Source organism: Dermacentor variabilis, chromosome 9 (genome assembly GCF_050947875.1).
Source record: "Dermacentor variabilis isolate Ectoservices chromosome 9, ASM5094787v1, whole genome shotgun sequence".
NCBI classification, from domain to species: Eukaryota; Metazoa; Arthropoda; class Arachnida; order Ixodida; family Ixodidae; genus Dermacentor; species Dermacentor variabilis.
This window is the reverse complement of record NC_134576.1, coordinates 146,350,024-146,366,589: the sequence shown is the minus strand read 5'-3', so window position 1 is coordinate 146,366,589 and position 16,566 is coordinate 146,350,024. Positions and strand designations below refer to the sequence as shown.

The window sequence follows — 16,566 nt, the reverse complement described above, 5'->3', positions numbered from 1 at the left end:
CAGATTTCTTTTTCCTTACGATATTGCGGTGCGTAATTCACTGGCATATATTCTTGTTCGTATTGTACATAACGGTCATTACGGTAAATTAAAATTCTGGGACCGTTGGGTCACTAAGATTTGAGTGCCGCTGAATACTTTGTGTGGTTGCTTAACGAAAGATTCCTATAGTCGCACCTGAACGATTAGAATCGAAACAATCTGAAAAAAGAAGAGCGAACAAAGAGGAGCCCCTTGTACCCACCGGAGCAAACGCACTTCTAACAACAATGCTGTTTTCGCAGAAGGACGCATTGGCAAAACTGATAAGATGCGGAGTGCATGCATGCTTGTACAAGATATGGCAACGGTTAGAGGAAGTGGCACGTACCAGAGTTGTCTCAAGGATGATAACTTGCAAAGTTCGCAACCTCTACAGTCATATCTAAAGTAAAGAAAGGTAAAATATCGTTATGAAGTGAAGATTGGCATGGGACCGCGTATTTTGTAACAAGTGTGGGATTCTCACCCGTGCTCTTGGGGCAAAGGAACGACAACAGAGTAGTGCAAACAATCACACGGGCATTTATTGCTCCTTTCATAGATCAACGCCTGCTAGCCAAGTTCCTATCCGCAAGACATGCCGATGGGCGCGCGACAAATCGCGGAAGTCTGACTCACCGCGACCGGATAACGAGCGAATATGTTCGCCCCATGCTGGACACCGACGCCTGGTCGTTCGCGCGTAGGCGGCCACGCGAACGGTGTGCGAGGCGGCCACGCGAGACGGTCTCGCAGAAGCATGGGTCGGCGCACGCGCAGCACGGCACGTCCGTCCCGCTTGCTTCCCGAACCCAAAGAGAAAGCGCCTTGTCTCTCCCGAACCCAAGTAACCGTGCAGCGGCGCGACACTCGCGCCATCTCTCGCACCGCGCTTGTACCACTCCGACCGCCGCGGGCGCCAGGCCACGCGGCGGGCGAAGCCGCCCTGCAGGAGACGAGCTATGCGGGAAAACTAGATCTCAGGGGAGGCGTGAGAGTCGCGCATCCCCACACAAGTGATTTGTTTTTTCGGTGTGATAGCTTCAAATGGCCCATTGAGCGAAAATGCCGGCGCCTGTCGTCTGCAGCAGCGAAACGGCATCTAAACTCGCATTGCTATTGGCTGCGACGCCACGTCACGAGCTGCGCTTCGACGGAGCAGAGCGGGTGAAAGGGCGGCGCCTGCTGCCGCCCACCAGGCGCGAGGGCGTCGCCACGCATGCGGCGCTGGCACCGCGGGCTGCTGCTGCTGCTCGCTGGCTCGGGCAGCGCGTACCGCTATGGTACAGTCGCGGTCAAAAGTTTGGGGAGCACGGCACCAGCAAAAAGTTAAAATATATTCAAGCGCAGCTCCGCGTCCTGGAATCGGTTTAATACATTGTATTAGTCAAACACGCGCGCGTACGCTCGCGCTCTTGATTTTAGCCAGAATGCACAGGCTGCGAAAAAAGAAAAATTAAAAATCGCGGCACCTTTAGTCCCCAAACTTTTGATCGCGACTGTGCATTACTCGCAACGCAAAACTCCAAGTACCGCTCAGCGCCATTCAATTGGACATTAATGCTTTCGCATTCACTCGCAAGAAGTGCGTAGGCGCATAGAGTTTCCTACCAGAATGCTTCCTCGGATATATACTCCTTGAATTCTTTTCTAATCATTGCTGACGCCTACAGCGTCGGATTCCTACGATTGCGTTGCAGCGGCGTGCGAGCCAATGTCGAGAGGCGAAAGGAACGAAGAGTCGACGGAAAACAGTTTCGAGAGCGCGGCTCGGCCAGCGGGCGTGTGCCCCGCACTGGCAGACGTCGCGCGCAGAGCGCGTGCCGCGTCGACAAGCTGCAGGCCCGAAGGCGTGCGCGAGCAAGGCGCCGGGATGCACGGCGTGGAAGAGCGCCCGGTCGGAGGCGGCTGTGCGGACGGAATTCGCAGACGCGTATGGCGCTGATCCCTCTCTTCATCGTCGACTTTGGACGACGAAATCACGCGCAGATCTGAATGTTTACCTCAGAAGAATCATCCAACGTCCAGCTTTTCGAGAGAGAGGGAAGTAGAAGCTCGCGATGGTAGAATTATGTAGCAGATGCGCTTATAATGGCCGCGTGGGCTCATGTTCTTGCGCAAAACAATATCACTCCTGACAATCCTGTCGGACAGTACGCTTGACTATTAGGGCAACAGCACCGTTTGCCGAGTCCCGACACTGTCCATAGAGAGATAAACAGAGAAAGATGATAATTAGTTTAGTAATAATTAGTAGTAACCTAGTAATAATTAGTAATGCGTTTAGTAATTTGGTATTAGTTTAGTAATTATTTTAGTAATAAGTTGGTCAGCCTTGTTAGCTTGAAACGCAGGTTTCTTTACGCGCAATTACATAAAGGTGCGACGTGAAATTGCTCTGCAGTTGGTTTCTAACGATCGAGTAGTCCAAGGGTACTATTTGAAATACGAATTAGGCCGCTGGTGCGAACATAGTTGAACCTGGAAATGAAACAAGGCGTTGTACTTCTTTCAAAATGGTTCGTGTTTAAGTTTCTGAACACTACTGAAACAGGGCTGCGAGTTGCACTTTGTGTCGGCAATATTCACGCGCCGATACAGGCAGTCGACTCTCGCGCAATGACGAGCCAGCGTGCGCGCAGAACGCCTCCGTTCGGCATCTGCTCCAGTGTCTATACTTGCGCCAGCGCAGCGGTGCGTCCACTGGGGGCGCCGCGTGGAGCTCTCCCATAGCGTTACGCGGAAGTTTCATGACCAGATTAAAAGTATTGAAGGACCCCGATGTCACCAGCCGTGGCCGCGTCTTCATCGCAATACCGTGTAGCGGGACAAGGTCTCGAGTTCGGTAGAAAAACGCTACACGAAGAGCGGGAAGCTCACACTCTCATTCTCCCCAGCTTTCGGAGTGTCAGAGGTATTCAGGAAGTCCCACCATACCATCAGAAATCGAAATGTACGCCCTACCTAGACTGCCGACGTGTACCTCTGCTTCCGATGACCTTCTTCGCCGTCTATCTCTCGTCGGCCTCCTCTTGACGTGGTACGCGTCCCCTGTCGTTAAGGTAATAGCCACGGCCGCCTCCCTTCGCCCGCATCCGTTCCTGCCACGAAGCAGGCGCTCGCGCAACCGGGAACGCGTGACGTCCCCCTGAGCAGCTTCTCTGTCTCGCAGCTCAGCGGCTGGTGTGTAGCTCAGCAGCAACAGCGCCGACGACCATGAGGATCGCCATCATCGGCCAGAGCGCCTTCGCCAGCGAGGTGTTGAAGCTGCTGCAGAAGAACGGCCACGAGATCGTCGGCGTCTTCACCGTGCCCGACAAGGACGGCCGGGAGGACGCGCTGGGTGAGCGGGATCCCTTTCTGCTGTGGGGCGAATCAGTGGCGCTGCAGTTTGGGAAGGAGGTACACCTGAAGCACGCTCAAGTGGGTATTCCTTCAGGACTGGCTGCATTCGTTTGGCGGGAAAATGTTAGTTACTGGCGAACGCAAACGTACCACCCTTCTTGAATTTGGCGATTTAGATCGCAGCATCCGTACGCGTGTGACGTCATGGATTTAAAAAATATTCTCGTGCGTTTGTGCCGTTTCATGCGCAGAAAAAAGTCGCTTTGAACCTCTGGGGTTTTTTTTTTTTTTTGGAATACAGTGAAATCTTCAGTTATCGACAAATCAACAGTCACAGTGCGGTAACTTGAAGGCGACGGCACGCGTTCTGGCGCACCACGCCTCCACACACGGTTCAGCAGCGCCACACAGCCAACTGCACCTCAATTCAACCCTTGCAGAAGCGCAAGATCTGCTCGAATTATTCGAAAGTTCGAATTAACAAACCGCGGCAAACTGAACAAAATCAAATATCTTTTATTACCTGAAGTAGTTTGTGTCTGCTTCTTGCTCTTGAAGCGCATCTCAACCGGCACACCGCGACGACATGTTTAAACGTTGCCTCATCGTTGCACTGAAAGGAAAAGAGCTATTCTGAGAAGAAAAGCAAAGCGAACGTACAGTAAAACAGCTTCACGCCCGTATGCAGGGAAGCCCCGTTCGCTGAATTTCTTCCGAGCTTTATAGTATCCGCCGCGGGTGCGTGAGGGGGTGCCGGTGGTGGTCGAATTAACCAAAGCTTCGTACACTCGCGTTCGAACTAAACGAGTTCTTCCCCACCCAATGAATGGTTTCTTGCCGGGACTTTCCAGTGCATTCGAATAATTCAAGAAGTTGACTTAACAGAACGCGAACTAACGAAAGTCGAATGTAACACGGCTCCCCTTTATATTCAGCGTCCCTTCAATACAGCCCTAACTACACATGACGCACGAGATGTGAGAGCTCTGAGTGATAACTCTGGCCGGGATTTTTTAGCGTTGTGTGTCCCATAAAGCTTGCTAGAAAATTTACTCGAGGGAGCTCTGGCCTATATAGTGCCCATACAGGACGTTAGTGCGAGTATACGTGTATCAGTGAGCGTGGAAATTTTGGCTCCTTTTGGCTCCAAACGACCTCGTGACTTTGCAATTTGATATTTTCCACAAGATGTTGTCTTATATTAAGTGCAACAGTTGGCACTAATTATGCCTATGTGCAGGAACTATACTGCCTCCTCGTCGTGGTTAAGATTGTAACTTGTCGGAGACAAGAGTGATTTTTGCGTTCAGCCCCCGCCGGGAGGACGCAACGTGGGCGCGGTCGGGGATACGCAATGCGGGACGCCACAGACCGCGCGACGGGTGAAAAAAGAACGAGAACTTAGCCACAGCGGATACTTCTGCGCACTACTGCCACGGGGTACTAAGCGCCAGAGAAAATCATGAATGTTGCGGAACAGAGTACCTCTGAAAGGGCACGTGTTCGCAGGGGTGTAATAGAAAGTGTATTTACTGCAGCGTGTCTATAGTATAAATACATATGCAGTTTCTGCTTCTAAGCGGTAATAGAGGTGCAAAAGAAAAGAAGAAGAACCGAAAGAAACGAGAGAACCTGGACGAGAGAAGGTCTCTGGACCCTCCGCAATGCCTGACAAACCGGAATGCCCTGATCTGCCAGGGCGTTACAACCTCGAGCCGCTAGTGCAGCAACGCCGAGTCTTATTCCGAGCTGCCCGGCATGTCACGTGAAGTTCTCGTGTATACGGGTGAAACAGAACGTCGCATTTTAATTCTTTCATGCCCATGAGTTTGTTTCTAAGGGGGTATATTACACAAAGAGAAACGGTAAGAGAGTCAAAGAGAATCTGACTGAATATTAAGTATAATAATACTGTTTGACAACAAGTAGAGAGATTTGATTTGCACAGACCAGGTTGGAATATTTTTCTGAACTACGCGTGGGACATCGAAAAACAGCTTTTGTGTCTAAAACTCTATGTTGGAGAAGTATGGGAGGGCAAATGCCTCTCCCATGCTTCCCCAACTACTCCGGTCATGTACTAATTGTGGCCACGTTGTCCCTGCAAACTTCTTAATCTCATCCACCCACCTAACTATCTGCCTCCCCCTGCAACGCTTCCCTTCCCTTGGAATCCAGTCCGTAACCCTTAATGACCATCGGTTATCTTCCCTCCTCATTACATGTCCTGCCCATGCCCACTTCTTTTTCTTGATTTCAACTAGGATGTCATTACCTCGCGTTCGTTCCCTCACCCAATCTTCTCTTTCCTTATCCCTTAACGTTACACCCATCATTCTTCTTTCCATAGCTCGTTGCGTCGTCTTCAATTTAAGTAGAACCCTTTTCGTAAGCCTCCAGATTTCTGCCCCGTACGTGAGTGCTGGTAAGACACAGCTGTTATACACAGAAACAATTTATTATGACTCAAAGGTAAGCTCTTTACTTTTCGAAACAAGATCGGATGCCTTAGAACACGCACTTATAAAGCAAGATACAACAAGGAAGAAGCATGTGCTTGGTGAAGTACAGCTAGAGAAACGATGGAGTACGTTTTATTAGAATCTGAAGACATCTGCCCAGCGGTTGCTTTAGGAACCACTGACCTCCTTGGAAGTCCTTGGGTTCAGCGAGATCAGGGGGAAGTAAACATGTCCGCAATAGAGATTAGTAAGAGGGGATTGGAAGATTGGTGGAAGGTGGCAAACGACAAACGGAGGTGTACAAAAACAAAAGTCACCGTGGGGATTCGGAAACGTTGGTTATGGGAATTCATCGTGGCTTTTTTCTTTCCCTTTTTAACATAATGAGGACATTCGGCAATATAATAACAAGAGCTTGGTGGCGGAAGCCACCGTCCCGTTCCAAAAGGGATGTCATAACATCCATCCATCCGGAGCCCCGCCGGGATGGGAGCGGACCAATCTGAACGCGCGCCGGGGGAGGGGGATGAGAGGGGTATAGGAACAGGTGTTTCGCCGGCGCGCACCCTTTTGCCCCATGGATTCCGCTCGGCGCGAGCGGCAGCGGGAGTTCGAACGAGGGTGGCAGCGCTGACGTCGCGCAAATCCCGAGCTTCGAGTGCGAGAAGCGCAAGCAAAGCGCCAGCGTTCCATCATCACTCCTAGCAGAGCGCATAATAATCAAGCCTTAAGAGGAAGCCTTCGCTCGGGCCCAACTCCGACGCGGCCTATTCAAATACATGTAAAACGCAAAAAAAGCTTTTCTGAGGTAACCCCTGCACTGATATTAACGAAATTTGTTGCATTTGAGAGACAAAGTTAAATTTTAATGACTGCTGTAAGCGGAATTTCGATTTAGGGCCTGAATTTGTTACAAGAATTTTAGAAAGTTCGAAAAAGATAAAAGCACGAAGTTTACAAATTATTAGCTCTGCATCAAGAACAGATATCGCGGTTCTGTAAGCGGCATCCGTTAGATCATTGAAAGCGGACAAATTCGATATGTAATTTTATATCTTACGTATCTTAGGGTACGACGGTTCTGAAAAAGCTGTATTTACATATTAATAAATTTTTTTAGATTCATGTGTAACATATCAATTTTGTCCGCTTTAGATGTACTATTAGAAGCAATTCACATAATTGCGATATCATTTTTCATTGCTGAGTTGCAGAGTTGTAAACTTGATGGTTTAGTTTCCTGAAAATTTCCGATTTGTGCCAATCTTTAACAAAAACTGACTACCTAAATCAAAAACTCGAAACCAACAGTCACTAGATTTTAAGTTTTGCTAATAACTGCAGCTAACCTCGTCAAATTCGGTGCAGTGGTTGCCGAGAAAAGCGAATTCTCCTTTTACATGTATTTAGATAGGAGCACAAGAGCTAAAGCTTCCTCATAAATAGTACCACGCAAGAGTGATGGACTCTAACTGACGATGTGTGTACTGTGTTATGTGCTCTCTGTCTCTCCCTTCCCCATCTTTCATCCCCCATCCCGCTCGCATGTGTAGGGTAGCAAAACGGTTGAGCTAAACTGGTTAACCTCCCTGCCTTTCCTTCTCCACTTTTTCCTTCCTTCCTTCCTCTTAAATACGGTAAACAATCATGCGCAAACACCCAACAACAATTTTTAATGCCTCACCTCGTGTAACTCTATGGGCGGCTTCCTAGCGAACGACCAAACTGCGAGGGCGAGCTACGAGAGAAAGAGCGAGCAGCGAGAAGGCCAGGAGAAGGAGAGGCCGGGCGAGGAGGCTGCCTTTTAGTTTTAGGCCGGCGCTGGGTGCACGCGCGTGGCAGCAGACTTAGTTTTATTCGGGGACCTAAAAATCGCTCGGTTGCGAGCGCCGCGGCGCGGAGGAGGAGCGCCGAACTATCTCCGTGCGAATGGCACGGCCGGAGCGAACCCTGCCAGCGCACGCAATCTCGGAGGCCACCGTGAAATTATACGAGACTCTACATCTTACGTACCCCTTGCAGACAGGGAGGCCATGCTCAGTCTCGACTAAGTCGCTTCGCCTCACAGGGCTCGTGGAAATGTATCCAGAGTTTCCGAACACGGAAGCAGGTCGTGTCTTATGCGAGCTGCATATTCTTTAAAATGAACGATAGCGCTAAACATGCAGGAGGTCACGTCGCCTGAACATATCGGTTCTCTTCGGATCACCGAAGGCAGCATCGTGCTTACCACCTGGGAGCGTCAACTTTTTTTCTATTAGGAGGCGCCTTTTGGGAGGCACCGGTTACTACTCGTCGCATGGAAAACAAAATGCAATCACACGCAATATACCGAGAAGCACCGGATACAGTCAAAGAGCATCAACACATTTGAAGTTCAGTTGCAGACCACTTTCGTGGTAAGCGCTTGCAGTGATTGCACACTTCTTGGCACACGAGCAACTCACATCCGGGGACTTCCGCGAAAACTGGCGCGCGCAGCTATAGCTGGCCAGCGACGTTGTTATAGGCAAGGACAGTCGAAGGCACCGGCATGCGACAAGTTTATTTTGTAACGACGCTATGCTCGCTTGGACAAGGAAACGATCTGTTTGTTACGCTTTTGACAGTCACTAAACATTTTGGTTCCAGGCCAGAACTGACAGACATCGTTTGGGATATTATCGGCCTTATTGAGATTAGAAGACCTGGTGAGGCTTACACATTGCTGAATAACGGCCATGTCCTCTGCTATAGAGGTCTCCCGGATAAGAAGCAATACGGGGTAGGATTCCTAATCCATAGAGACATAGCGGGCAACATTGACGAATTCTACAGCATCGACGAGAGGGTAGCAGTAGTCGTAATCAAACTCAATAAAATGTATAGATTAAAGATAGTACAAACCTACGCTCCAACGTCCAGTCACGACAATGAGGAAGTAGATCAGTTTTATGAAGACGTTGAATTAGCGATGAGAAAAGTGCAAACGCGGTATACAGTAGTAATGGGGGACTTCAATGCAAAAGTGGGGAAAAGGCAGGCGGGTGAACAGGCAATTGGCAACAACGGTGTCGACTCTAGAAACGCTAGAGGTGAGATGCTGGTAGAAATCGCAGAAAGGAATAAGCTGAGAATAATGAACACTTTCTTCAAGGAGCGTAGCAACAGAAAATGGACCTGGAAAAGCCCTAATGGTGAAACAAGAAATGAAATTGATTTCATACTTTCTGCCGATCCCAGCATAGTGCAGGATGTACAGGTAATAGGTAGGGTAAAATATAGTGATCATAGGTTAGTGAGGGCCAGGATTCACCTCAATTTAAGCAGAGAAAGAGTAAAATTGGTAAAGAAAAGACAGGTCAACTTAGAGGCAGTATGGGTAAAAGCAGACAAATTGAGGCTGGCTGGTACTTGCAAACAAATATGCAGCCTTAGAACAGAGAGATGATGATGATGACATAGATGTAAAGAATGAAACCGTAACGCGGCTGGCTTCAGAGGCAGCAATTGAAGTGGGAGGCAAGGCACCAAGGCAACCAGTAGGCAAGCTCTCCCAAGTAACAAAGGACCTAATAAAGAAACGACAAAGAATGAAAGCGTCCAACTCAAGAGATAAGATAGAATTCACGGTACTGTCAAAACTGATCAACAAGGCAAAAATAAGCGACATTCAAAACTATAACGTGAGAAAGACTGAAGAAGCCGTAAAAAATGGACGCAGCCTGAAATCAGTGAGAAGGAAAGTTGGCATAGGACAAACCAAGATGTATGCACTAAAAGATAAGCAGGGTAATATCATCAGCAATCTCAAAGATATAGTAAAAGCAGCGGAAGAATTCTGTACTGACCTTTACAGTACCCAGACGACTCAGGAGCGCTCTATTCAAAACAATAATGAGCAGTATACAGAAACTCCTCCTATAACTAGAGATGAGGTCAGAAAGGTCTTGCAAGGCATGAAACGGGGAAAAGCGGCAGGAGAGGATGGAATAACAGTCGATTTAATCAAAGATTGAGGAGACATAATGCTAGGAAAACTGGCGGCTCTCTATACGAAGTGTCTATCAACTGCAAGGGTCCCAGAAAACTGGAAGAATGCAAACATTATACAAACCCACAAAAAGGGCGACGTTAAAGAACTAAAAAAATTATAGGCCCATTAGCTTACTCCCAGCATTATATAAAACATTTACCAATATAATCTCCAATAGAATAAGGACAACACTGAAATTTAGTCAACCAAGGGAGCAGGCTGGCTTCAGGAAAGGTTACTCTACAATGGATCACATCCATGTCATTAACCAGGTTATCCAGAAATCCGCAAAGTACAATAAACCTCTCTATATGTCTTTCATAGATTACGAAAAAGCATTTGATTCCGTAGAGATACCAGCAGTCATAGAGGTATTGCGTAATCAAGGAGTACCGACCGCTTACGTAAATAGCCTAGAAAATATCTAGAGAGATTCCACAGCCACCTTAATTCTTCGCAAGAAAAGTAGAAAGATACCTATAAAGCAAGGGGTCAGACAAGGAGACACAATCTCTACAATGGTATTCACTGCATGCTTAAAAGAAGTATTCAAGCTATTAAACTGGGAAGGCCTAGGAGTAAAGATCGACGGCGAATACCTCAGCAACCTTCGGTTTGCCGATGACATTGTTCTATTCAGCAACAATGCAGACGAATTACAACAAATGATTGAGGACCTTAACAGGGAGAGTGTAAGAGCGGGACTGAAGATTAATATGCAGAAGACAAAGATAATGATAAATAACCTGGCAAGGGAACAAGAGTTCAAGATCGCAAGTCAGCCTCTAGAGTCTGTGGAGGAGTGCGTTTACCTATAGTCAGCTAATCACAGGGAACACGGACCATGAGAAGGAAATTCACAAAAGAATAAAAATGGGCTGGATCGCAAACGGCAGACATTGTGAGCTCCTGAATGGGAGCTTACCGTTATCATTGAAAAGGAAAGTATACAATGAGCGCATTTTACCGGTGCTGACATATGGGGCAGAGATTTGGAGGCTGACAAAGAAGCTTGAAAACAAGTTAATGACCGTGCAAAGAGCGATGGGACGAAGAATGCTAGGCATAACTTTAAGAGACAGAAAGAAAGCAGTTTGGATCAGAGAGCAAGCGGGTATAGACGATATTCTAATAGACATTAAGGGGAAAAAAATGGCGCTAGGCTGGTCATGTAATGCGCAGACTAGATAACTGTTGGACCATTAGGGTAACAGAATGGTTACCAAGAGAAGGGAAGCGCAGTAGAGGACGGCAGAAAACAAGATGGAGTGACGAAATTAGGAAATTTGTGGGTGCTATTTGGAATCGGTTGGCGCAGGACAGGGGTAATTGGAGATCGCAGGGAGAGACCTTCGTCCGGCAGTGGACATGAATAGGCTGATGATGATGATGATGATGATGATGATGATGATTAATCTATAATGTACAATAAAACTTCATTCAGGCAAAGAACGCTGTAATCATGCTGTGTTTCTTGCAGTTAGCGGTTTGCAATAGTATTCTAATTTACCTGTGTAGCAGCTGGCAAGCACAATGTTGAGATTTTCCGTCCAAGGCGGTCATGGCAAAAAAAAGAAAAGAAAGAACACGCAAAAGACAAGGCTGAAAACACGTACAGATCTCGTTACACATTCGTCCTTTAACCAGCATCCTAGCGATGTTGTACTATGTGAAATAATTGCCAAAAATAAAAATAAACGGCTCGCCAAACATAACTCGATCTGCAGCTGTATCTCTACATTCATTACCTGTTAGACATGCAGTTTGTATTTAAATCTTATTACAGTGGTGCGTAATGCTTGTGGTACGTACAATAAGTATACGCGCCCAAGCTTCTTCTTCGTCGCCTGGCGTACCTAAGATAAAAATGATCTAAGATAAAGATAACGCTTAATATTATAATGCTTAAATCAAACATGCTTTCTTTTTCCGCTAGTTGTGTTTGTAATTTCCGTTTCCGTTTCTGTTTTTTTCCCGCTAGTTCAAACGCACGCACGCACGCACGCACGCACGCACGCACGCGCGCGCACACGCACGCACGCACGCACGCACGCGCACGCACGCGCACGCACGCGCACGCACGCGCACACGCGCACGCACGCACGCGCACGCACGCGCACGCACGCACGCACGCACGCACGCACCAAGAATACTTCGCTTCGAATACTTCGTCTCCAGTAGATGTCCGGTGCTTTCGGAGATTTTAGAAAAAGCTATACGTTCTCGCTTGTCGTCTTTCACAGACAAACAACCTAATAATGAACGCACAATTTGGGTTTAGACGGTACCGGTCAACAGAGCTCGCCCTCCTCACACAGAGGGAGTATATATTGGAGGACATGGAAGGTAAAAAATTAATATTAGAGATTTTTCTTGATTTCACTAAAGCGTTTCATTCTTTGAATCACAGTCTACTTTTGCGCAAGCTGGAATTCTATGGCACACGTGGCTTAGCGTACAACACTATTCTGTCCTATTTGAGCAATCGTAGGCACTGTGTAGCAGTTCGTCATCGCCTTTCTTCCGTGAGAACCACTGCTTGCGGCGTACTCCAAGGCAGTATTTTAGGACCACACATCTTTAATTTCTTCATTTTTAATTATATCACACATATCGATCAGGATTTCAAGCTTGTAATATATGCGGACGATACAAGTTTATTCATTCCGGAAAGTAATCCTGTGGCACTACTCCGCCGAAGAAATGAAATCCTCTCAAAACTAGCGCTCTGGTCCTCTAGTAATGGACTAACTATATATGTGAAGAAAACCAAGGCAGTTGTATTTAGATCAAAGGGCAAGCAAGTAGCTGCAGATTTTTCGCTCTTCTTAAGTGACAATCCAACAGACACAGTAAGCAGTTTCAAATCTCTACGTGTGATAGTCACTGAACATGTGCTTTGCGACATGCAGACCAATTATACAATAACAAGGCTGTCACGAGTAACAGGTTTACTTTATCGGAACAGAGATGCACTACCCGTGAACGCTAATAGGACTCACTTTTTCTTTCTAACATACAATACTGCTTTCTTGTGTGGGGCAATACAACGTCAACTAATATAGGAAAACTCTCTCAAGCCCAAAACAAGATAATTAGAGTTATAGCTAGTATTCCGTGGTACACTGCAGCGGCTCTTCTAATAAAAAAATATATGGTTTAATCCCTATGGAAAACTTTCATGATTACTGCCTCAGCGAAACATTAAGAAAAAACCGGCGTCACTGTCCTGATCGAACTTGCCTTGCGAAACTCACATTACCGATACACATATATAATACACGAAACTGGGAGTGCTGGAATGCGTCCCTAAACCGTACTAACCACGGAGAGCATATGCTCAAAAGTACAATTCCAAAACTATTAAATTACTTTTATGATCGTGATATTGTGTTAGAAAATCTTACCGCGCTAGATCTTGGGTGTGTTTTTTTTTATAGCTTGTTCCTTTGGTGCCATTTTTTTTCGTGTTTTGCTTTTTTTTCTGTATAATCGTTCATACAGTTGAGCACGGCTCACAAACTTGCACGTTAGTTCAACTTTGTATAAGCCGGCATGCAAGTTATTTTTTTGTCTTCTACTTCATATTATTATTATACATGCACTAGTTGAGCGAAACCCTTGTACATGCATTATTCTTTGTTACCACTTTTTTGCTTGCTGTAAACGGTTGCTCTTCAAACGTACGGGGGTGTTAACCCGTCAAGCCGCCTTATCGGCAGCCTTTTCTTTTTACCCCTGCATGCACATTGATAAATAAATAAATAAACAATATAAAGAGATTGATTGATTGATTGATTGATTGATTGATTGAAAGAGAGTTGTATATGCTTGCTTTTATTTTCTTTTTTTAGCGCCCGAGTGATTCCTATGAAATGCGTGTTTGTCCTCCCCTTTTAAAAATGATTAAAGGCAGTCTAAAGATGTTCTTTACACACAGTTCAAGCAGACTGCCTTGTCTTCTTAATGACTGACTTGTCCTCTCTCCCTCTAGAAACAATTTCACAGGCTATCCTTACGGAGATGCTGTATTTAATGAAAAACTGGAGATGTTTGCTTAGCTAACGGCGCGGCAAGTTACTGCCTCTGTTGGGGAAAGCTATTACATCTAAAAGGACGGACGAACCACCCGCCGCGGTGGCTTGGTGACTATGATGTAGCACTGCTAAGCAAGAAGGTCGCGGGATCAAATCCCTGCCGCGGCGGCCGCATTCTATGGGGGTGAATTGCAAGAACGCCCGTGTCCCATGCATTGGGTGCACGGTAAACATCCCCGGGGATCAAAATTAATTCAGAGTCTACCGCTACGCCGTGCCTCATAATCAAATCGTGCTTTCGGCACGTAAAACCCGGGAATTCAATTCATCAATGGACGCACAGAAGGCGCATGCACCCACATGTACGCACTATAAGCTTTTCGCGGAGTCTCATTAAGTCTCACAAATTACTGGGCGCTCCTGGAGTTTGAAGCTTGAGTTCCGGAAGAATACAGCGCTGTATTTAGAGGCCGCCTAGAGACATTCTGCAGATGAGATTGACCAAGTCGAGATTCCGAGGAAATCCGTTGTCCAATAAAGACTGGTGTTCTGAAATCTTTATTTCTGAAAATTTCTATTCGACACTTTTATCACTTTATACGCGATCCCCATGTAAGTGCTGATGTGCGCGTCCCACCGTTCCTATATGCACCCGCCACGAGTCAAGGCATCGTTCGCTCGAAGATGGCCTGCCGGTGCACATCCCCGCCTGTCTCCATTCCACGCCAAAGCCGTTCCCCAAAGCATCGCAACAGTTCACTCACCCGTGTTACAGTCCAGGTGCGGCACTCTCTGTGTGCCTCACGGTGAAAGACACATTTCTTTGACGTAAAACAAGATATAGCTAAGGCATTGGAGGCGATATTGAAGTAGGTGTGAAAAAAAATGGCTTGACTCACGTTATCTACAAGCGTGGTAGAGACGGCGAGACGCGTGCCCTTCACTAACTGTGCCGACGAATAATTTCCACAACTAAAGATTACAGAGCCTGTCTTTATTGAACAACCCTCGTATTATGGACGCGAATAATCACGAAGAAAAAAAGACTTTACGTTTACTAAACTCTTCAAAACAGTCTTCGAAACTTTACTCATTCGAGACTTGACAAAAGTTGACACTCATCAGCTGGCTTTCTGTGGTGTGTCTCAACTAATGCTTTTGCGTGCGAGAGAATTGTAATGTATGAGAGTGCCTGAATGGGGGACCGTCGCCACTGCTCGTGCTGATCATTGTGCAACAACTTGTCGTGCAGCGACCACGGCGTCGGCTTGCGGCGTGGAGCACGTGGTCAAGCTGGCGCGCTGGCGAGCCAAGGGCGGCGGAGGCGTGCTGCCCGAGGCGATGCGCACCTACGAGAAAGCCCGGGCCGAGCTCAACGTGCTGCCTTTCTGCAGCCAGTTCATACCCATGGAGGTATGCGCTGCTGGCATCGGAAGCGCACTTCCGTACGGCCGCAGGCACTGGGATCGCCTGATGTGAAGGCGCCCATTGAGCGGGTCGCGGTAGATCTGCGTAGTATCCTCTGCGGCTCGAACGACGCCGATGCTTGGACGGGGCAACCTTTATTGAGAGCTGCGAGTTTGTTGAGCTTATACTGTAGTTAATAGTGCTCAGTGGTAGGAAAGTGGCCGCAAATTTCGCCTATTTGATTCTGCATGCATCTGATAGAAGTGGCGCGAAGGAAAGTACCAGCAAAAAGAAATAATAAAGTCGCAGTTTCGTCCGAAAGTCAAAGCATCGATTACGATAGCAAATTAGTGGACAGCTACACGAGGTAAGGATAGTAGTTTTATCGGCCGTATAAATTTGTAAACATAGGTATATAGTAACTAAACTAACAAACAAGCTCTCACGCGCGCACAAGCAACCACGAACACATATCTCACTCGACGATGACCGCGGAAAATCGCTGTCGCAACGCTGGCGTTAGGACGCGCGGAAGCAGCAGCGAGCTGAGTCGAATTCGGGCCGTCTGTCTTTTCAACGCAAAGTGAACGCCGAGAACACAGCACGCACACGATTAAAAGCCACCGACGCACATCTGCCCCCAACGCAGATCGCTCTCAAGATGCGGCGTAGCCGTCACATGCACGAGTGTGTGCACCTGTATATGCTGAGCATATACAGGAACACTAACATGCGCAGTTGCAGCCGGAGCCGCCCCCCCGTTTGCCTCCCGCCGGCACCGCGCAACGTTGGGTGCCTCGCTCGCTACGGAAGACGGTGCGCTTCCTCCCCGCTTTCGTCTCTTTCGCGCGGGCCAGATTGAGCGGCCATCGCCGGCTCGCACGCTTTCACGCGCACACACAGCGTAGGGAGCACGGCGACGGTGTTATCGGCCTTGGACTTTATACGGATCCTCACGGCGACGGCGCAAACATCGAATGTGCGCACAAGAAAAAATGGCAAGCGGGAGGAGCGCAGATCAACTAGAACAAAATAAAAAAAAAGGTAGAAGAGGTGAACATAGACAGAGATGAAAACATTAAATTTGTTGTCATAACGTCACTGTCTCAGTGTTCTATCGTTACCGCTACCGCTTTCCCGAACTGCGCATGTGCGCTAGGCACCGTGCATGCATGCGCAGCCGGCCGAGGCAAGCGGTATCGCGGTGGAACGGCGACCCAGTGCTAAAACTATACTAGCAAAGCCTAGCATGCCACTGCAGCAGATGACTATAGCATGA

The 16,566-nt window shown here is 47.6% G+C and overlaps 1 protein-coding gene and 1 long non-coding RNA gene across 3 annotated transcripts in view; one reads left to right on the top strand and one right to left on the bottom strand.

Annotated features, from left to right (window-relative positions):
- LOC142557768 (cytosolic 10-formyltetrahydrofolate dehydrogenase) overlaps nucleotides 1–16,566 on the top strand; it is a 48,171-nt gene that overhangs the window by 5,888 nt on the left and 25,717 nt on the right. For both annotated transcript variants that reach the window (XM_075669868.1, XM_075669869.1), the window contains exons 2-3: nucleotides 3,194–3,364; nucleotides 15,133–15,293. In XM_075669868.1, the coding sequence (XP_075525983.1) occupies nucleotides 3,238–3,364; nucleotides 15,133–15,293 (288 nt within the window). In that variant the 5' untranslated portion in view covers nucleotides 3,194–3,237. The remainder of the gene's footprint in view (nucleotides 1–3,193; nucleotides 3,365–15,132; nucleotides 15,294–16,566) is intronic.
- LOC142557770 (uncharacterized) overlaps nucleotides 1–16,566 on the bottom strand; it is a 64,936-nt gene that overhangs the window by 26,196 nt on the left and 22,174 nt on the right. The window contains exons 2-3 of the long non-coding RNA XR_012822838.1: nucleotides 3,890–3,979; nucleotides 371–424 (exon numbers count right to left, since the gene is read on the bottom strand). This is a non-coding gene — a long non-coding RNA (uncharacterized LOC142557770). The remainder of the gene's footprint in view (nucleotides 1–370; nucleotides 425–3,889; nucleotides 3,980–16,566) is intronic.